The sequence below is a fragment of the Leuciscus leuciscus genome, assembly GCF_965113295.1.
Source record: "Leuciscus leuciscus genome assembly, chromosome: 11".
Lineage (NCBI taxonomy): Eukaryota > Metazoa > Chordata > Actinopteri > Cypriniformes > Leuciscidae > Leuciscus > Leuciscus leuciscus.
Window position 1 is genome coordinate 3,990,155 of NC_138735.1, and position 23,125 is coordinate 4,013,279.

The 23,125-nt window shown below is 39.0% G+C and overlaps 1 protein-coding gene across 1 annotated transcript; it reads right to left on the reverse strand.

Annotated features, from left to right (window-relative positions):
* Positions 1 to 376: 376 nt before the first annotated feature.
* Positions 377 to 22,640, reverse strand: cidea (cell death inducing DFFA like effector a). The gene is made up of 9 exons (XM_082184377.1): positions 22,544 to 22,640; positions 20,479 to 20,612; positions 19,824 to 19,947; positions 19,439 to 19,524; positions 18,997 to 19,191; positions 17,239 to 17,374; positions 7,246 to 7,401; positions 1,525 to 1,697; positions 377 to 754 (listed from the first exon to the last, which is right to left on the reverse strand). Exons 1-9 carry the CDS (start codon positions 22,619 to 22,621, stop codon positions 646 to 648), a joined length of 1,191 nt encoding a protein of 396 aa, XP_082040503.1. The 5' UTR covers positions 22,622 to 22,640; the 3' UTR covers positions 377 to 645.
* Positions 22,641 to 23,125: the final 485 nt, after the last annotated feature.

Below are 23,125 nucleotides of genomic sequence, written 5' to 3' on the forward strand. Positions count from 1 at the left end.
CGTTGCAAAATAATATATCAGGCTACAATACATCAGTTTGTTCAGAGTAGCCTAACTTTCAACTAAAGAAAGTCTAGACATTTATACTTATGTAGCCTACTTGTCTTTTCCGAGCAGTCTCTTTACGACAACAGCTTATTTATCACAAGTCTACCTGATGATAATCTGCTGCCTTTTCCATTATAGTCTTTTTATATAGCCTACCAGATAGATGTCCTCAAAAAATACATTTGAGGCATTTGTTACACAATAAATGTGTAGTCCCGACAAAATCAACCTGGTCACCCAGAAACACATCGGGGAAGAAGGGGATCTTTGGGAACTTTCTGGAGTTTCATTTCAAGTAAATCAGATAAAGTCTTTTTAAAATGCAGTCATAAAACAAGTCAAACTAGAGATCATTTTTCAGCACAAGCCTGATAAAAGATGACAATGATAAGATGTCCTTTAGTTCACTTTTTTTTTTTTATTCACAGTACAGATTCACACACATTTAATGTTGTTACCCTCGAAATAGGCAGTTCTTCCATGTAAAACATACTGTAATATACCAGTCATATTAAATACTGATGTTTGTCTAAGCATGCAAGCAAAAGCGAAACATAAGTGCAGTATTCATGTTTCCCCCTCTATCTGATGTGACGTTTAGCTACAGCATTCCTCTTCCCCAATATACCGCAACACATAGGAGGATCCGCACAGGAGAACCTGACCCGCCAGTTTGGCCACGTACATGAAACATCGCAGTAAAGACCTGAAGAAGGAAAAAGGGAGTAATATTAATATACATGGTCACTTTCAGACAGACTTTTTAGACTTCATAACAACAAGGTAGAATTTTGCACCATGGTAATCAGATTCTGATTGTTCTTGGAAGTACAGCATTTTCAATGGTAAAAGTTCTGTGTTAAATTAGATGATAAAACGATAGAATCATGTTCACTAGTAGTGTCCGACTTTTGGATCCAACTGTATGTGTCAAGAAAATTATTTATTTACCTGCATCAAATCAAAATGGACAATTCTTATTTTTAAATGGAATATTGCAGTATTTATTACAAGTGATTTATCTTTGCACATTATTTTTCTAAATTCACATGCCTCATAATCTTTAATCAGAATACCTTCCCCTCCCTCTTGCAGCATCTCTTCTCTGATGACAGGGGCGGGGCAACCTGTCACTCACATGAGATCAGCCAATAGCAAACCACAACCATCCAATCAATTCCCAATGGACAAAATCAAGCCCCGCCCTACATCTGTTCTTGTTCCAGAAGCGTTTCATTCGTATATACATCACAATAGGGAAGAAAAGACTATCGCAACTTATGTCTCATGCTGACATTAAGATTGCAGATTTATATCCTGGCATTAGGAAATTCATTGTGTGTGTGTGTGTGTGTGTGTGTGTGTGTGTGTGTGTGTGTGTGTGTGTGTGTGTGTGTGTGTGTGTGTGTGTGTGTGTGTGTGTGTGTGTGTGTGTGTGTGTGTGTGTGTGTGTGTGTGTGTGTGAGAATCTCTTACATCAGAAAGAACTTGGCTCTGGTACACTTGATGTCGTATGAGAGTGAGTATATTTCATAGAGTGTGGCTTTAACAGTGAGGCAGCCCAGAAAATCCTTTGGGTTCAGCTTGTACAGGTCAAAGCTCAATTTGGCAATTCCACTTCTTCTCGGCTGTCGGAAACTTGGCAGAACCTGGGAAATATGAATTGAGGGCAAAACAAATATGTTGTGAGACAAAATCACTGACTGAAAGCAGTTACGTCATCGGAGTTCTGGGTAAATACAAGCCTGCGCCCTAGTGGAACAAAAACACAAAGATGGGTTAGCTAAAATAACTCTTGTAATAATGAAATGAATACTCTTTAAATAACAAATGCTGAAGATCATTTTAAATCTTCTTGTTAAGAAAATAAAACTGATAAATGAACAGCTGCAAATAAAGCAACACTTGGGATCTGGTTAATCCGGCTTTAGGGAACGCAATCCTGATTAGACCGGTTCAAATATGTCTTCATTGTTTGCTTAAGCACAGCTTATGAAACACACAAAAAGGGAAAATGTCTTGTAAAATATGCAGTAAAGAAAATAATATCCTGTTATATTTACTGTAAGAACTGTCAGATGTGGTTTGCAAAAATTCTCTAAAAAACAAATTTTCTGGCTTTTTTTCAGGGATTGCATTTTGGTCACAATATATTTTAAAATTCACACAGTATTACAGATATGCTGTATACAGAATAATTATAATTCATCAAAATTATAGCTTTTTCATGGAACGTGGCATAATTAATAACTTCATAACAAAAATAAGAAATAAGTAGAAATTTAAATAGAAATAACATAAAATGTTATGTGTATGCATCACTTCTGGGACCATAATTTTACATTTACATTTACATTTAGTCATTTAGCAGACGCCTTTGTCCAAAGCGACTTACAAATTAGGACAAAATTCAGCGAGTCATCATAAAGAGGCAAAAGCAACAACAACGCAAGAAGTGCTCAAAATACGAAGTTCAGGTATTATTCAGAGTAGCATAAGCCTGATAAGTGATGTTTCAAAGGGAAAGGACCTTTTTTTTTTTTTCTCTATAAGGTTAAGTGCTCACGGAAGAGATTGGTTTTCAGCTGTCTTTTGAATGTTGTCAGGGATTCTGCATTCCGGATGAGGGTGGGGAGAGCGTTCCACCAGCATGGAACTGTGAATGAGAATGTTCTGGAAAGTGATTTTGTGGCTTTCTGTGATGGAACCACGAGACGTCGCTCGTTGACCAATCGTAGGTGTCTGGTAGGGATGTAGACTCGTAGGAGTGAGTGAAAGTAGGAGGGAGCTGAGCCTGTGATAGTTCTGTAAGCAAGCGTCAGTGCCTTGAACTTGATGCGAGCAGCGAGAGGTAGCCAGTGCAGAGAGATGAACAGAGGAGTGACGTGGGCCCTCTTGGGCTCGTTGAAGACAAGACGAGCTGCAGCATTCTGGATCATCTGTAGGGGTTTGGTTGCACATGCTGGAAGTCCAGCCAGAAGAGCATTGCAGTAGTCAAGCCTAGAGATGACCAGGGCCTGGACGATGAGTTGTGTTGCATGCTCAGTTAGGAAAGGCCTGATTTTCCTGATGTTGTGCAGTGCAAACCTGCATGATCGAGCTGTCTTTGAAATGTGATCTGTGAAGGTCAGCTGGTCATCAAACGTTACTCCAAGATTTCTGACCGATCTTGATGGGGTGATTAATGATGATTCTAGCTGGATGGTGAAGTCGTGCTGTAGAGACGGATTGGCAGGGAGGACGAGAAGCTCAGTCTTTGCCAGGTTGAGCTGCAGGTGATGTTCCTTCATCCATGTGGAGATGTCCGCCAGACAGCTTGAGACCCGTGCAGCTACTGTGGGATCATCTGGTTGAAAGGAGAGGAAGAGCTGCGTGTCATCAGCATAGCAGTGGTAGGAAAAACCGTGTGCCTGTATGATGTGTCCCAGTGATGTGGTGTAGATGGAGAAGAGGAGGGGACCAAGAACTGAACCCTGGGGAACACCTGTGGTCAGCTGATGTGCTCTGGATACCTCACCTCTCCATGCGACCTTGAAGGACCTACCTGTGAGATAGGACTCAAACCAGTGGAGTGAAGTTCCTGTGATGCCCAGTGATGAGAGGGTGGACATAAGGATCTGATGATTCACCGTGTCGAAGGCAGCAGACAGATCCAGGAGAATGAGGACTGAAGATTTGGAAGCAGCTTTTGCGATCCGTAGGGCTTCTGTGACTGACAGTAATGCAGTCTCAGTTGAATATCCTTTCTTGAAGCCAGATTGGTTGACATCCAGCTGGTTGTTTAGAGACAAGGAGGATGTTAGTTGGTTGAAGACAGCTCTTTCAAGTGTCTTCGCAATGAATGGTAGGAGAGAGATAGGTCTGTAATTCTCTACAAATGATGTGTTTAGCGTGGGTTTTTTGAGCAGTGGAGTAACCCGAGCCTGCTTGAATGCTGTAGGGAAGGTGCCAGTATGGAGGGATGAGTTGATGATGTGTGTGAGTGATGGTAGAAGTGTGGGAGAGATGGCTTGTAGAAGGTGTGAGGGGATGGGGTCAAGCGGGCAGGTGGTAGGGTGACTGGAGAGGAGAAGTGTAGATACTTCTTCCTCGGTTAGCGAAGAAAAGGAGGACAGAGGGATATTGGCTGTGGAAGGGGTCGGTCTGGGTTCCTGTGTGTGTGGAGCTGAGAACTGACTGCTGATAGCTGTTGTTTTGTTGGTGAAGAAGTGCGCAAAATCGTCAGCAGTTAAGGAGGAGGCGGGTGGTGGTGGAGGTGGACAGAGGAGAGAGTTGAATGTCTTGAAGAGTAATCGTGTGTTGGAGGAGCTGTTGATCTTGTTGTGGAAGTATGAAGATTTTGCAGCATGAACATCAACAGAAAAGGAGGAGAGGAGAGATTGATACATACTCAGGTCAGATGCGTCTTTTGATTTGTGCCATTTCCTCTCCGCTGCCCTGAGTTCGGTCCGGTGTTCCCGAAGAACCTCAAATAACCAGGGGTTAGAGGGAGTAGCGCGTGCTGGCCTGGAGGAGAGAGGGCAGATAATGTCTAGAGAAGAGATTAGAGTGGAGCATAAGGTGTCCGTTGCGGTATTCACATCCAGAGATGAGAATTGTGAGGGTGGGGGAAGAGAGGATGATACGGCAGAGGAAAGATGGGAGGGGGAAAGTGAGCGCAGGTTTCGTCTGAAAGTGACTGGTGGTGGGGGTGGTGGTGCAGGGGTAGAGAGTTGTAGACTGAAAGTAATGAGGAAATGATCTGAAACGTGGAGAGGTGTCACCAGGATGTTTTCTGTGGTGCAGTTGCGTGTGTAAACCAGGTCCAGTTGGTTGCCTGATTTGTGAGTACCTGTGGTGATGAGTCGTTTGAGATCGAAAGAGGCTAGGAGAGAGGTGAAGTCTGTTGCATGTGGCTTTTCGAGATGAATGTTGAAGTCACCGAAGACTAGTAGTGGGGTGCCGTCCTCAGGGAAAGTGGACAGCAGCACATCCAGCTCATCTACAAAGTTACCCAGCTGACCTGGGGGGCGATAAATGACTACAATATGGATTTTAATGGGAGTTGTAAGTGTAATAGCATGATATTCAAATGAGTTGTTGTTGCATAGAGAAGAGAGCGTGGAGTATTTGCAATTGTTAGAAACGAGAAGCCCTGTACCCCCACCTCTCCCAGACTGGCGAGGGGAGTGGGAGGAGGAGAAATTGCTAGAGAGAGCAGCAGGGGTTGCTGAGTCTTCTGGACGAATCCAGGTCTCAGTCAGGCCCAAGATACTAAGAGTAGAATGAGATGCAAAGGCTGGAATGAAGTCAGCTTTATTGACTGCTGACTGACAATTCCATAGACCCACGGAAAGAGAGAGAGGAGTATGTGAGGATGTGAGGATGGGACGCCGATTAGCCATATTGCGCTGTCTATTGCGCGTGATGAAAGGACGTTGCCGAGAGATAACAGGAATGTATTGAAAGCACATGTTGATTAAGGTGAACAATAAGATAAGTAGAGGGAAGAAAAAGGGAAGAGGTGATACGTAAGTGCCTTTCTGGTGTCCTTGCTCGGTGGAGTCGCGCAGGTAGAGTCGCTGGTCTTTACCCGAGTCGGTCTTCACACGAGGAGGCTGAACACGAGAGCTGAATGCTTCCGCTGTCGCTTCCGCGGCAGCGTTCAAATTACACAGATATACAGATAATGCTCTCACCGCTTGAGTGAGTACAGCTGTTTCGTTCGGGCAATTAAGTCAATAACGGCAAAATGTGTCAAATCTAAAGTGCTAGGAGCAAGGGCTTAAGTTACGTGCAAATTAGATTGCTATAAACATTTACATGTGTTTCGTTCGCGGCTATTTCTCTAAAGTGCCAATGCGTCTAACTGAAATACAGGATTATGTGAAATTAAAATTACAAAAGAACAAGAGAATCGAAGATGGCCTTACCTTGACTAAAATACAGCACTGAAATATCTTATTTTACTGTTTATTAATGTAAAAGCGGGATTCCCAAACTCTGAATCACTTCACTTCAAAATTTAAATATAATATTTACTTGATATTTACTTTACCCCTGAGTTTTTAAGTTATTATTTGAATAATTTAACAACACATTTGCATGTTCACGGTTCAGTGATGTCGGTTAATGTCAGGCAGGTAAATACATTTATTATTATTATATATATATTTTTTTTAATTCATTTTAATTTTACATTTTTATGATTTTATTTATCCCTGGTGTAAATGAAAAACTATTTGTAAAAAAAAAAAGAAGCATATTTTACTGTAAAAGTAGTAGTACAATAAGGCAGATTTGCACTGTATTTTGTCATTTATACGTTTTACTTCCCAAAACAAATTTTATAATATTTTACAGTGAAAATGACACTTTTTGTAAATTGACTTACAGTTAACCAATAACAGATTTTGTTCAGTTAAAATGATACATATATATATGTTACGTCCATAGGGACATAAGTTATTTTGTCTTGTATGATTTAATTAACAATATTGTGTTTCCTGTGTGTATGTGTGTGTGTAGACTGTGATCTTGTCTCTTTTACTCCTCCTGCTCTCTCTGCTTGGCAGGCTAATGAGTGCCACCTGACTCCTGTTTTGAGCTTTAGCTGGAGTATAAAGGAACCTTCTGAGCTGCAGTCCGGGGAGAGAGGCTGGGGTTTTCCATCCTTACAACTGCCATATTCCAGTGCCAGCGTTGTGATCTAAGCTCTTGTTTAAACTCTTGTCTACCTAAGTGACTGTTGATTGCTTTACCTATAGTGCTAAGGTGAAGTTATTGAGAGTAGCAGAGTGTCTCAGTTTTATTTTTTTTAACTGCTTAAGTAAAAGTGGAATATTTGTTTTGTAAGGGAGGTGGATGCCATTTATTTTAGAAATTACCCTTTTTCTCCTGTGTTTGAGTTAGAGAGGAAGTCATGGAAGTATCTCTGTGTTTTCTTTTCTTTTTTCTTTTCGTTTGATAGGCGAGTTATTTTTTAAAACCTTAGTCAGAGGAACTTTTTGTTTATTGTTTGACCTTTCCCCTCCTGAAGCCTTAAGTATTTTTTCCACATTCTGTTAAATAAATTACCTCTGTTTGTTTGCTCAAACTGGTGTTACTGAGCTTTCTTGTGTATCAGCCCTGGGACTGGGACTTGGGGTTTATTTGTTACACCCCTTTCACCCCTAGATCTTTTTTAAAAGGGGTACATAACATATGTAAGTGCTGTACCAGTTTGCTAGGGGTCCAAACTTCCCCTTTCTCCAGGACCATGAACAGAGTATTAGTTGGCAGAGACTGGAAAAAAGCCTCAGAGTCCACCGCTGTCCCATCATCCTCCAGCACCAGTGTGAGCAACTGACACGTCATCAAGAAAGAACTGGCCACCTGCACAGAGAGAGAGAGAGAGAGAGAGAGAGAGAGAGAGGCTTAACACGACTTTATTATTACATTAACTTTTTCCAAATACCAGACTTCCTATCTGATCATATAATACAAAAAAAAAAATCACCTATAATAAATATACAATACACATATAAGATTTATACTTCAAACATCTTTAAAATTTGAAATACAACATGTCATCCAAAACCTCACACAAAACTCCTTCCACGGACCATATTTCAGTAAACTTTTGAATATCATTAATCAATTTAAAATATGTATATTCAATTTTAATTCTAGCAGTCACCATGCCTTTAAAAGCATTTTCTGCATCTACTGTACCTATACCCAATAACTTATTCTTTCGAGTCTTCCAAATTGCCATTTTGGCCATACCCAACAAAAGATTTAATAAGCATATTCTTCTTCTCTCATGAGATGTATATTTAGGACCACTTATAAAACACTGATTGGAAAAATCTTTACCAAAACCTTCAAACAAACTTTTTAAAATAATAAAAAGACTGCCTAACCTCACACAATTAATAAATAAGTGATCAACTGTCTCTTCAATTCCACAAAAAGGACATTCCCTCCCCACTGCTGGATTCAGGTGTGCCACGTGTCTGTTTGTAGCTATAGCACCATGAATAAGTCTCCACTGTAGGTCTGCTGTACGCTTCTCAATGGGAGGTTTGTACAGAGACCTCCAGGATCCTTTAAAGTCTGGTCCAAACACTTCTGTCCACCTCCCTGCTCGTACTCGTTTTAAAACAGTCTGATGGGCAACTTTAACGCAAGTAAAGTAGATAGCTTTTTTAGTTGTTTCACGAAACTGTCCCATCTCCGGGGTCTTAAAAGTTAATATTGTGTCAGCATCTTCATAATTATCTTTTGCAGCTGCAGATACACTGATAGATGGAAACTGATAGTTTCTCCTCCACTCTTGAGCTGGTTGAGTTTCCAGTGCCTCCCTGCAGATTCCAGGCAATGCTCTCTGCACCTCCTCTAACACCTGCTGCAGAAGACGGAGAGATCGAACACCCGTCTCACGCTGTAGTACTGCAGCCGTCTTCCATCCGTTGAGGTCTCTTAGGTCTCCTATCCTCTTGAGGCCAGCTCCCGCCAGGCAGTTCATCAAGCTTCCCGATGACAGAGTTCTCATTTGTATCAGTGGGTTATAAAACAATGGCTCTCCCATTATCCACTCCTTTGGTTCTGAAAGATCTCTGTTGATATTAAAATTATCAAGCCAGGCTCTCAACATTGACTGATAAACAGGGTTAAATTACTCAAGTCCAGCTCTTTAAGGCTCAGTAAAAACAATTGTTTCTCATAACCAAGACCAGATGCTGTCCTTAAAATAGCACAAGCAACACGAATCCATCCCAGATCTTCTTCATATAATATTCTTTGTGCTGTTTGCAGTCTAAAAGTCATAATCCTGCTTCTGATGTCTATCAGAGCTTGTCCTCCTTCTTGTAAAGGCAAATATAATGCGGATCCAGGAACCCAGTGTTGCCCCGACCAAAAAAAGTCCACAAATTTCTTCTGTATAACTTTTATCAGTTCATTTGGAGGATCCAGCACATTTAGTCTGTGCCATAGCATGGAGGCGGCCAGGTTATTTGTAACCAAGACTCTACCCCTGTAGGATAGTTCAGGTAATAGCCAATTCCATTTAGACAACTTGGCTGACACCTTCTCCAGCATACCCTCCCAGTTTTTTTGTCTATAATTTTCTTTACCCAGAAATACTCCAAGAATTTTAATTCCCTCCGTATTCCACTGTAATCCCCCTGGAAGCTTAGGTGGCCCACCATTTTTCCAAGGACCCACAACAAAACCCTCACTCTTTGCCCAATTTACTTTTGATGAGGAGGCTCTCTCATATAAAGCTAAACTTTTAGACAGTATCTGAATGTCCCCTTATCCAGTAATAAACACAGTGACATCATCAGCATAAGCTGAAACAGAAACACTTGAACCATTAAAATCCCCTGGTATGTGAAAACCTTTCAAATGATTTCTTAGTTTAATAAGCAAGGGCTCAATAACTAAGCTATATAGTTGTCCGGAAATTGGACACCCCTGCCTAATTCCCCTCTTCACAGGTATTGGACAACTCAGCCCCCCTCCAACCTTAAGCATTACTGAAGCCCCTCTATACAGTAATTTGATCCAAGAAATGAAAGTCTCCCCGAACCCAAATGCCTTCAAAACATTTAAAAGGTATTCATGACCCACACGATCAAACGCTTTTTCTTGGTCAATCGATAAGAAACCAATATTAAAATCCTCATTCATAGAAAGGTCCATAACATCTCTTATTAGAAATAAATTATCCATTATTGTACGTCCTGGAACACAGTACGTTTGCTCATTCCTCACAATAATGCTCAAAAACTTCTTTAATCTATTTGCTAAACATTTAGACAATATTTTGTAGTCTTGGCACATTAAAGAGACAGGGCGCCAGTTTTTCAACAACCCTAAATCACCAGCCTTTGGTAGAAGGGATAGTACTGCTCTTTGACAACTGCTGGGTAAAACACCTTTTTGAAAACATTCACAGATTACATTATAAAAGTCCTCTCCCAAAATGTCCCAAAATGATTTATAAAATTCAGCAGGCAGACCATCTACTCCCGGGGAACGCCCTGTGGACAGTTGCTTTACGGCCTCTGAAAGTTCCTCATATGAAATTAATTTATCCAGGGTTTTTCTGTCCTCAGGTTTCAAAATAGGCAGTCCTTTTAATAACTGATCCATACTCTCAGGATCACAGTCTTTTGACCCAAAAAGTTCAGCATAAAAGTCCACTGCGATTTTCCTCATTTCGATAGGATTTGAAGTTAATGTGCCATTGTCCTTCCGAAGGTAAAGCATATTTTTTTGTTTTACTACTTTACGTTCCAAGTTAAAAAAGAACTTTGTTGGAGCGTCCATCTCCTTAATGGAAGATATCCTTGCTCTGATTAAGGCACCTTTTGCTCTTTCCTCTAACAGTGCTTTCAACTCCAATCTCTTTTTCTTTAAATCCTTAGTCATACCCGAAACATTCAAATCAATTACATTTTCTATTTCATTAATATCTTTCTCCAAACTCTCAATATTTCTCTTTACAATCACAGTGTTATTATAAGAAAACTGCTGACAAAAAATCTTGATTTGGACTTTTCCTACCTCCCACCATTGAATTACATTTTCAAAGCTTTCTTTTTCTACTTTCCAACTCTCCCAAAAACATTTAAATTTTTCACAAAATAGCTTATCCTGCACCAGTTTGACATTAAAATGCCAATAAGATTTTGAATGTGACATGCTTTTAGTATTAAAATCAATAGTCACTATATGATGATCAGAAAACCCACAAGGAGATATACCAACATTCATGACTCTATTATTGTCTGATTTATTTACATATATTCTATCCAGTCGTGCTCCCTTCACAATAGAATCCAAAATTTTAACCCATGTGTATTGTTTTGTTAACTGATTCTTATTCCTCCACACATCATCCAGTTCTAGTTCCTGAGTTATCCTGAGGAGCATATTACTAGACTGTAAGTGAGGTTCTTGCCCATTCCTATCCAATACAAAATCAGTAGTACAATTCCAATCCCCTCCCATTATTACACACATTTTTCCATCATCATATTTTCTTATTGCAATGCTTAACTTTTCAAATAATTCTAATCTTTGTGGACCTAAATTTGGAGCATATACATTAATGAAAAGAAATTTTAACTCTTTAATTTCTACTATTGCTATTAAAACTCTACCTTTTTCTAGTTCAATAGTGGATAGGATCTTTAGATCCAAATGTTTGGAAAAGATAATCGCTACTCCTGCGCTTAAATTTGTTCCATGACTCAGAATACATTCACCTTCCCACCATCTATACAATTCAATTTCATTTTGATTATCTGAATGCGTTTCCTGTAAAAACATAACATTGATGTCTTTCAGATGAACATATTCTGATATCACTGCTCTCTTATTCCTATCTCTCCCTCCATTAATGTTTAAAGATCCTATTCTCAAAATATCCATAAAGAGATATAAAGAGAGGAAAAAAAGAGGCAGAAGAAACAGAAAGCACTGCAAAGACACCCTTGATGTGTATCTCATTTCGCAAAATCAATTTGATTTACTTTTAACTGGGGTTTTCCCCTTTCTAAGTTTAGTGAGAAACTTTTTCAAGCAAAACCTCTTCCGTGTGTTCAGTTTTTCTTCTCCTACCCTCTTTTGCCAGTATAAAACTGAAAATTCAAATTTCTTTACATCTGGAAAGAAATTCTTCACATCAGCAACCTTTCCAAAAGTCTCATCCAAAAACGAATTTATCTCATCCAATGAGTAAATCTGATCACAGCCTATCTGAGAAATATCTGACAGATCCGAAGTATCAGATAGAAAACCACCCTCCTCATCATCAGCCTCATTTATTCCTTCCTCACCTAATTTTTGTATTTTTTCTTTAGGCTCACATGAATTTACCTCTCTGACACTTCTTTGATCCTCATTTCTTCCAGACTTGGTCACTACACAATCTCTGCTTCTCTGACCTTCAATCCTCGAATCGACATTTGTTTCAGACATCTGTACTTCAACATCACCGTCATCCATTTGTTCATTCTCAACAGACGACTCATTGTCCTTCCTCACACTCTCAGTTGAGACCACCTCATCATTTATTACTTTCTCAGTAGGAACTTCCTCATCATTCTCAACATTAACAACAACAACCTGATCTTCATGTGGATCTATTCGCACGGCAGTTTCACTTCCACTCGGGCCTGCCTCGGTTTTATTAGGACATGATAACCTTACGTGCCCAAAACCACCGCATTCAAAACAACGCATCTCACCTGCGCTCGCATATAACATGTACGATTTGCCTTCATACATGCATCGAAACGACACATTAAGAGTCTGCGAGTTCAAAAACATGAATACGTGCCGCCTAAACGACAGCACATGTTTCAAAGCTGCATTTTTGCAGCCAAGTGGAACCATTTTGATTCCACTAGCAAGTTTACCAAACCGCAAAAGCTCGCGCTCAATATCAGCATTAGAAATGAACGGAGGAACATTGGAAATGGTTACTTTACTTGTTGGTGTTGCTAACGGTTGAACATGAATAAAAGCACCACTTACCGAAATCCCGCTTTCGATCAAACGAGTCACTAGTTGTTCATCCTTGAGAAAAACCACCACCGCTTTGTTCATTCGGGACGCAGAAACAATGTTGTCGTGACCGACGCGTTCAGCTACATCCAACAACACGTCTTCCACAGACTCGCCGGCGTTCGTGACACACCTGATACCGTGACGGAGTGACAGAGACGACGCCTGCACACTCCCGTGCGACGCCATCTCTGTCCCCGACACGATCAATACTCGACTATTACACGTAGAAAAAAATCCGAGAAGGTAACAGGCTAAAACCAAACTAGTTTTGCGAAATTACATAGAAATCCTCCCAATAGGCTCCCAAAACAATAGTCAAGAAACCGTGTTCAAATTTCCCTCTCACCGTGATCACCCTCCCACACACTTCCACTTCCCAGCATGCACTGAGAGAGAGAGAGAGAGAGAGGGGGAGACTTCACATACTATGAATGGTGCAAATATTAGTATATATACAGGCCCGCATTAATAACACATAGGGCCCTGGGGCTATAGCCAACCCAAGGGCCCCCTTCATAGTAGCCTATATTGGTGCCACAACGTTTTCTACTGCAGAAATAATTAGTATAGATATATTAGTTGAAAAGTCATACGTTTTTGACACGACCTGCAAATTACTTTATTGCTAAACTATTGACCTCCGCTAGGAAACAACCGAACTAAGCGCCACGGCTGGAACGGATTTTATATATATATTTTTTTGCAAAACATACAGGGATTACTTGTTTATGATATACAACTTTGTATACAATATACAAAAGGAACGTTAAATTGTGCTAATGAGAGAGAGAGAGAGAGAGTCATTCTCCACAATGATTGGCCGAGAATGACGTTCACATTCTCCTCCCAATCATGACGGTAGATGTTGAATCCAATGTGCATAGAAACTCAAAAATTTCCATGACTTTTATTATTTTATTTTTTTAGTATTACTAAGTATTACTAAAAACTTTTTGCACATTTTAAAAATAAATAAATAAATAATAATAATTAATAATTAAAACGAAATAATCAGAAAAAAAGTCCGGGTCAGTAAGATAAAAAAAAAAAAGAAGAAATTAATACTTTTGATGACTTTTGATGATTAATTAAAAGCAAAAGTATAGACTTTTATGGAAGCTCACAATTCTGCAAGAAAAAAAAAGTCCGAATTTTGCGATAATTTTTATTTTATTTTACTTTTACTTTTTTAAGGTTATTTTAAATATAATATTTCACAATATTACTGTATTATATGGAAGCCCGTTTCCGTCACGTTGAGTAAAATAAAAAGATTCTTTAAGTCATAATAATGAGAAACTTTCTCATAATAATGACTTAACATCTCATATCATAATAATGAGAAACTTTCTCGGAATAATGACTTAACATCTCAAAATAATGAGAAACTTTCTCGTAATTATGACTTAAACATCTCGTAATAATGAGAAACTTTCTCGTAATGACTTAACATCTCGTAATAATGACTTAACATCTCGTAATAATGAGAAACTTTCTTGTAATAATGAGAAACTTTCTCGTAATAATGACTTAACATCTCGTAATAATGACTTAACATCTCGTAATAATGACTTAACATCTCGTAATAATGACTTAACATCTCGTAATAATGACTTAACATCTCGTAATAATGACTTAACATCTCGTAATAATGACTTAACATCTCGTAATAATGAGAAACTTTCTCGAAATAATAACTTAACATCTCGTAATAATGAGAAACTTTCTCGAAACAATGACTTAACATCTCGTAATAATGAGAAACTTTCTCGAAATAATGAGAAACTTTCTCGTAATAATGACTTATTTTCTCGCACTTCTACGCATGCGCAGAGCAGAAGGGCGTGCCACACTAGCGACATCCGCTGGTCAAAGCCGTGTAAATGCATCACAGCAAACATGGCACGCTCTGTAAAACAGTTGATTTCATTAAAGTCAGTGTGATCTACTAAGTGCAATCTGTAGTATCATTAAATAACATCATCAGTAGGCCTATATCTTCCATACTTTTCCATGCGCACGATAAGGTGTGAAAGTGGAATGCAGAAGCAGGACGGTTACCATGGTAACGAAGGACGCCTGCTTTTGCACACAGATGGAAATTGTTACATGAATTTACAAAACTATCAGATTAAAGTTGGAATATTACATTTATTCGTCAAGTTTAAGTGTAACATCTTCATAAAATATATGGGTATGTGTGTTAATATAACACGTATTTTGCAGATATTGCGGATATTTGATGTGCAGGTTCATCTGGAAGATATCAATAGGCCTACAGAAATCACCTTTAAGATGTTTATGACTTTGGGGACATTTACACATAAGTGGGCAGTGGAATGGGGGAAAACGCAAGGTCGAGACGTGTTTTTAAAAGCTGAACTTCTTTTGAATTGAGCGCCGCGTTTTTAGAACGCCGTGTCATGCGCGAGACGCTGCAAAAGAGCGAGCGAGCGTCCGTCTAGTGCGCATATGCCTAGAAAAGCAACGAAAAAGCGCGTTCTGTATGAATGGACCCCTACACAGATTTCCAGATGAAGTGTTCTTAAACAGATTTGGATGTGCTGTCTTATCATTCCTCCATCTATTTGAAATCCATGGATCACCCTTCTGTATTGCTACTTGTTCATACACAAAAATACAAATGAATATTACAAATGAATAAAAGACTATCTAGTATGGAAGCCCGTCTCATATACTGATCATTTATCATTAATGTTATTCACTGCAGAGCGTGCCATGTTTGCTGTGATCATAGACAGTATAAGAAATGGACAGAGTCATCTCATTGGAACTCAATTGAGGCAAGTGAAGCCCATTTTCAGCGATTTTTTAGGACTTCCGTTCCTGACGCGCAGACTCAAACTGAGCTTGACGACGTAGATGTGACGTGAGCAACCCGTCTGTCTTCTAGTGGCTGTGGCATGAGAAATCTGAATCATTCCCTTCCGAATCTTGCAGAGACGGAGATCGTGAGTAGGAGGTGTCCACGAGCTAGGAGCAGGAGAAACTTTTGCTAGGTATTCTGATTAATTATTTTGTCATTTTGCCTCCACGTCTCCCCGATTGCCCGTGAGCTCCTCCTCCTGTCAATACGGTAATCTCTGTGCGACAGAGAGTCGCGTGGTTATGACGCAATCGTTAGCCTACTTTTACAAAAACTGTTTTTACGGGGCCATAACGTAAGCTACAAGGTAATGGAGCATTTTATACATTGTCGTGTTTCTTTAGAAATAAATAATGGACAAATGGAGTCTTCAAACGCCTCAGATGTAAAGTTATTCGCTGTCAAAGTGACGCCAAAATGAATGGGAGTCAATGGGATGCTAACAGCAGGTGAAGTTCTGCTACAAGATGGTGGCACGCGGCCGGCTTCAACTTCCCGCTTGGCTGTGATGCATTTACATGGCTTTAACCAGGGGAAGGGGATGTCGCTATAGCGTGGCACGCCCTTCTGCCCCGCTGCTATGCTCATGCGTAGAAGTGCGAGAAAATAAGTCATTATTATGAGAAAGTTTCTCATTATTACTAGAAAGTTTCTCATTATTACGAGAAAGTTTCTCATTATTACGAGAAAGTTTCTCATTATTACGAGAAAGTTTCTCATTATTACGAGATGTTAAGTCATTATTTTGAGAAAGTTTCTCATTATTACGAGATGTTAGGTCATAATTATGAGAAAGTTTCTCATTATTACGAGATGTTAAGTCATTATTTCGAGAAAGTTTCTCATTATTACGAGATGTTAAGTCATTATTATGAGAAAGTTTCTCATTATTACGAGATGTTAAGTCATTATTTCGAGAAAGTTTCTCATTATTACGAGATGTTAAGTCATTATTATGAGAAAGTTTCTCATTATTACGAGATGTTAAGTCATTATTATGAGAAAGTTTCTCATTATTACGAGATGTTAAGTCATTATTTCGAGAAAGTTTCTCATTATTACGAGATGTTAAGTCATTATTATGAGAAAGTTTCTCATTATTACGAGATGTTAAGTCATTATTATGAGAAAGTTTCTCATTATTACGAGATGTTAAGTCATTATTATGAGAAAGTTTCTCATTATTACGAGATGTTAAGTCATTATTTCGAGAAAGTTTCTCATTATTACGAGATGTTAAGTCATTATTATGAGAAAGTTTCTCATTATTACGAGATGTTAAGTCATTATTATGAGAAAGTTTCTCATTATTACGAGATGTTAAGTCATTATTTCGAGAAAGTTTCTCATTATTACGAGATGTTAAGTCATTATTATGAGAAAGTTTCTCATTATTACGAGATGTTAAGTCATTATTATGAGAAAGTTTCTCATTATTACGAGATGTTAAGTCATTATTTCGAGAAAGTTTCTCATTATTACGAGATGTTAAGTCATTATTATGAGAAAGTTTCTCATTATTACGAGATGTTAAGTCATTATTATGAGAAAGTTTCTCATTATTACGAGATGTTAAGTCATTATTTCGAGAAAGTTTCTCATTATTACGAGATGTTAAGTCATTATTTCGAGAAAGTTTCTCATTATTATGACTTAAAGAATCTTTTTTTTTTTTACTCAATGTGGCGGAAACGGGCTTCCATAGTATTAAATGAAGAGCAGAAGAGACTTCTCCTTGAATGTTAGTATAATCTGACCTGCTCCCTGAGGTCTGCTAGAGAGGTGCTCGTGAAGCCCGTCCTCCTGCGCCGGTTCTGCGAGCACACCCTGTACGGACGGGCCTGAGGAGGAGGCAGCATTCGCTGGGCAAGAGACGTCATCGACGACACAGACCTGGGGAGGTTTAGTACAGTTAGATCAGACACTTTGAATATGACAAGAGTTTGAGGTATAGAAATAATTGTTATAACTTCAGAACTAGCCCTGCAACCTCAGGACAGTCTATAGTTTCTGGACTCAGGCTGACTACAGCTTGTCTGAATTCCAGAAATAACAGCTTTCTGAAAGGATTTAACGGACATTGGTGACCTAGGCAATTTGCCATTGATCAAATAGTTTGGTTTGTTAAAGGGATAGTTCACTTTGAAATTAATTTTTGGTATGTTTTAGCTTACCTCACGGGCATCCAAGATGTAAGTGTCTTTTTTTCCGCAGTAGTTTCAATTTTGATATTTTTAGGTCAAACCGTTCTTGTCTGTCAGTCATATATATCTTATACGCAGCCATGTCCAAGTGATCTGATCTGACGTGTACGCAGACTGGTGCATAGATATATACACTAGATGTCGCCTTAAAAGACATTCGTTCCAATGAACTGCCGTAGACAAGGCGACATCTAGTGTGTATATACCTATGCACCAGTCTGCGTACACGTCAGATCAGATCACTTGGACATGTCTGCGTATAAGAGGTAAAAATGATATAAATACTTTTCGTTTTCTCACACAAACCGCTCGTTTCGTGTCTTAGGCCATCAATGTGTACTTACGATGGGGAATTGTTTAATTTGGACTACGGGGAATTGTTTTAATTTGGACTCTGTGCTTGTGTTTTGAGACCGTGACCATCGACCTGCATTATATGACTGACAGACAAGAACGGTTTGACCTAAAAATATCAAAATTGAAACTACTGCGGAAAAAAAGACACCTACATCTTGGATGCCCTTGAGGTAAGCTAAAACATACCAAAAATGAATTTCAAAGTGAACTATCCCTTTAAGAGTGAGTTATGGTTATATAAACAGGACGTGAAATGTTTACTGTCTGTTATCGTGCCTATAATGCAATGCTTGATAAAACACAGCAGATAATAGTAGTACAGATCACTTACACTATTGTGAAATAAAACAGCTCTTAATATAAAATGTGGTCACATTTTACAGGCGTTTAATTATTTGATTTGTGCATTTGAGAATTGCATGCAATAGTTTGTTTCAAAGCAGCTTTAGAGATAAACAGGAAAGTAATGACATTTCATGCAAACAGAAACTAATTCTGCTGTAAAGCAGCTCTAAAAAAAACAATAGTGTCATTATTCAGCTAGTTAGTTAATACTATTAAAAAGATAATACTTCACAACAAGGGGCAATTTGTTACAGTACATATAAACTAACAATGAATAATAAATATTTAACAGCATTTATTAATTTAGCTTAATGTTAATTTAGAAATATAGTTATTCTGTTCATTTGTTTTTAAAACATTTTTAATGTATACAAATTTAAAATTTAAAAATACCATGTTGAACTTAATATGGCCAAGATTAATAAATGCTGTAGCCTAAATATATGATGTAACTAACGCATTAACTAATGTTAACAAATTGATCCTTAAAGTGTTACTATAGGATTTAAAATAAAACAGAGAATATGTTCATAAATGACCAAAAATCCTGTTGCTCGCCAACATTAAAGCCTAAAAACTATTATTTATAAAGCCTAAATAGTGTCTTACCTCATTACAGATGTAGGAACTAATGTTTTAGCGTAGTCCATACTTCCCAGAAGCACTGGAGATGTTAGGAAACACATGCACTGAGCTGTGGCTGGAAGAGTCTCTAAGCTGAGCAGAACGTGTGACACAGGAGGAGTTTGTGTTGCTGGACTGATGTAATGGTCAAGTGTGCACCGTACTCGACTCCAGGGGGCACTGCTCAAATTAAAACAAACATCAAATTCACATAATTAATTTTGTAATGAATGAGTACAAGTGACCTATTTCAGGTCTTTTCCTCACACTAAGCTATAAAGGCTGTTCTGTTCTATAAGCTGTGAGTGTATAATGAATTGCAGGTCTGTAAACCACAGCTGGGATGAACCATGCAGTTCTCTATGAATTTGATATGAGTCAGTCTGACTTATAATACCATTATGAAATTTGATACGTTTAAAAATACCTGCTGGCCATTTGTGCTCTGCTGAAGATGAGTAACGGCTCACTGCACAGTTTGTGTTTGCATTTCAGGACTGGAGTCCTGAAAAACTAAATAATTATAAAATAACTACATTTATTGGTGATTTTCCGACATGAAATTCACGGAGCAGAGCAATTTTCGACATTTTTCAAAATATCTTCTTTTGTGTTCAGCAGAAAAAAGAAATTCATACAGGTTTGAAACAACTTGAGGGTGAGGAAATTACAGAATTTTCATTTTTGGGTGAACTATCCCTTTAATGTATGTTGCCCTAACAAATCAGCTGAAAACACCCTTGATTAATACTGGAGCCTTTGACAGTCAAGATATGTCAAGTAAACTGTAACAAACTAACAACATAACTTACCGATGGTCTCAGAAGGCTAGGTTCTTTGGAGGCAGCATGGACACTGGTGATCCGTACCATTTTAGTTGTTGCAGCAGGCTCCACCAATTGCCAAAAGGCCTGGAAATGCTTGTATGATGTAAATCTGCAATGAAATTATAATCACTTTAGAACTTTGTTCATAATAATACAACATGATGACTGACATGTTATTGACTACTGGCTTTTGTTGACAGAACTATGCTACGTAGGTATGGAGCTGTATATGAGGCTTGGGCTAGTGTTGCTTTAAACAAGGGGGACTAGGAGCAATTTGCGCCCTTGGAGACAGCCTTCACAACCCAGCAGGGGTTGGTAATAACGCAACTAATTGTAACGCACATGAGTTAAAAAATAGTTTTTTTCAAGGAACGTGTACCCTCATATTCCGCTGTTTTAAACCGTATTAACTATTTTACACTTTCCAGCACATCATAAACATATTTTAAAAAATGAAACCACGTACTTTTTTTACTTAAGTATGTTTCTCAAAAAGGAAATTTTACTTTTACTCGAGTACATTTTTAAGGGAGTAATTGTACTTGAGTATAGATTTTCAGTACTATAACCCCCACTGCAACCCAGAAACACATAGAGTTAGGCTGCTACATACAATTGCATAATAGCATGGACCAACCTTGTGTAAAAACGAATATCCTCATCGGATCCTTGGAGGTGTTGGAGTCCAAACCGAGACTGCAGTTGCAGTGATTGGACTTCTTGTTGGAGCTCCTCTACCTTCCTCCTCAGGGCTTCGTTTTCATCTGCCAGCTGATGTGTGACAAGTGCAGTAGTGGGGGTGACAAAGTAGGCGCGATCACAATGTAATACTTCCTTCTCTGTGACCATCTCGTTGTCAGACGCCATCGGTAGGTCAGGGGAAGGAGGCCTTGGCCGACGTTGCCAGACATTAAGCAGAGGTGCCGGTACGCTGAATTCATTCCAGGCAAACAAACAAGGGACACTGCCTTTCTTCAGTCGTTTCTCCCCCCCAGTCGTCATTACAAAATCCTCAAAAAGGAAATGACAACTGCAGACACGAGTGCATTCAGTTGGAGTGAAGCTATCCCTGCGGATCTTGACTAGCCACTTTGATCTCACCTCAAGATCCACAGGGAAGCGATGAAAACTAATCGTTCCATTGTATTTCGACGAATTTCCACACATTGCCACACAGCAGTGTAAAGACGTTCGTCTGGATTGACGCTGAAATTTAATTCGTTTTTCTTTCACTTTTAAGAAACTCATAACTAAACTATTGCGCTCTCTCTCTCTGACAGGAGATAACGTCAACGTAACCGGAAGTCGTGCAGCCTACCGTAACAACCCGGAAATATAGAACGTTCTATTTATGCAACAAGCCCATTGCACCTGCCATACAGATTACACTGAGTGGAGCGGGTGACCGGTCTAAGATGGCGGCCCCACAGCTCACCCGCGCCAGTAGGCAGTAGCGGTCGATAGGGCGTCTATCTATATGATCTATATGGGCGTCTACAAAGCGTCAACAAGCTTCCCCGTACTTTTTGACAAGCGTCCTTGACAGGGCGGCCAGAGCTTCTTTGCAGCTCAAGTCGGCGGCGGTGTGAACGTACAGTTAGCTCTCCAGTTAGAATACTGGCTTCTTACTGACCCTTTAAAGGGATACTCCACCGAAAAATGAAAATTCTGTCATCATATACTCACCCTCATGTTGTTTCAAACCTGTATGAATTTATTTCTTTAGCTGAACAGAAAGGAAGATATCTAGAAGAATGTGAGTAACCAGACAGTTTTAGATACCATTGACTTCCATAGTATATTTTTTTCCTACTATGGATGTCAATGGTATCTAAAACTGTCTGGTTACTGACATTCTTCTAGATATCTTCCTTTCTGTTCAGCAAAAGAAAGAAATTCATACAGGTTTGAAACAACATGAGGGTGAGTATATGATGCGCAGAATTTTCATTTTTCGGTGGAGTATCCCTTTAAGAAACACAGAACTCACTCTTGCACTCACACTTACAATCTCACACACACACACTCACACTTACAATCTCTCACACACACACACACTCTCTCAGATATGTGAGTCTATGAGGACTCTCCATAGGCGTAATGGTTTTTCTAATGTACAAACTGTATAATCTATCCCCCTACACTAACCCTACCCCTAAACCTACCAATCACAGATTTAGTATGTTTTTTAAGCCGTTTGGTTTAGAAGGACACATATGTCCTCATAAACCATGTTTACGTTGTAATACCCATGTCATTATACACATTTGTGTCCTCATAAACCATATACAAGAACACACACGTCACACACACACACACACACACACACACACACACACACACACACACACACACACACACACACACACACATGCTCTGACAGGAGGAGGACAGAGTAAAGGTACACAGGACCTACAATTCCCACACTTTTATTAGCCCCGGGTCTAGCCGGACAGCCTGTGTGTGTGTGTGGTGTGGTCATTGAAAATGTGTTCAGATATATATTCTTCACAGAAAATGCGCCAAGGCCAATGAGTCTGAGTTTGAAAAAATAATGAATCGTATAATTTTTCTCTTGATAAAAAATGAAACCGGGTCCTACAGACCCGAACACCATACAAGGGTTAAAACGACACTAACAACACAGCGTACAAAACAAACATTTTATATAGATATCATATTCTAATTAAATGAATACTTACAATCACAGAAATAATGTCCTTGGCGATGGTCAATTTGCTGCCGCCGCAACTGCTGCTCGTGTCCGAAAGCTGAATCATACGTGTAACAGCTGTTCTAAATAAGCTACATCTGATTGGTTAATAATAATCCTATTTCAGTATCTTGCCGCACTATTGGCTCGACTGATATAGTAGGCAACCGCGTTTGCCTGCATATTTACGGGTCGTGCAATATAATTTCGGGGGAACATGTGCAATAAATGGGAGTGGCAACACTTTTCATATCGTTGAGAATAAAACAACCGTCCCAACTTTACAAATCCAGGTTCTCCCTCCATGGGGATCATCCATTTCGAAAAGTAAAGCAGATATGGAACCTCGGCCCACGCGAGATGCAATGCGATTGGTTGCTGGACCAGCCAATGGAATTAATATGTGTAATATTAATATTTAAAATTGTCTAGTCATTAGATTTGTGAATTCTTTTTCTAAAAAACAAAATTATATCATTAATCTTTTAATTATTTTGGCGAAGTTTTATATCCATAAGACAAAAATAACTCAAAAGAAACCCTCCTATATTACCTTTTATAACACTGATCT

Excerpts from the sequence above, each read along its gene's own strand:
- cidea (XM_082184377.1), bottom strand. The coding sequence starts at position 22,621 with ATGATTCAGCTTTCGGACACGAGCAGCAGTTGCGGCGGCAGCAAATTG. Across the intron at positions 20,613-22,543 it reads AGGACATTATTTCTGTGATT|CTGGCAGATGAAAACGAAGC; the intron begins GTAAGTATTCAT and ends GTCACACATCAG. Across the intron at positions 755-1,524 it reads AGAGCCAAGTTCTTTCTGAT|GTCTTTACTGCGATGTTTCA; the intron begins GTAAGAGATTCT and ends TTCCTTCTTCAG.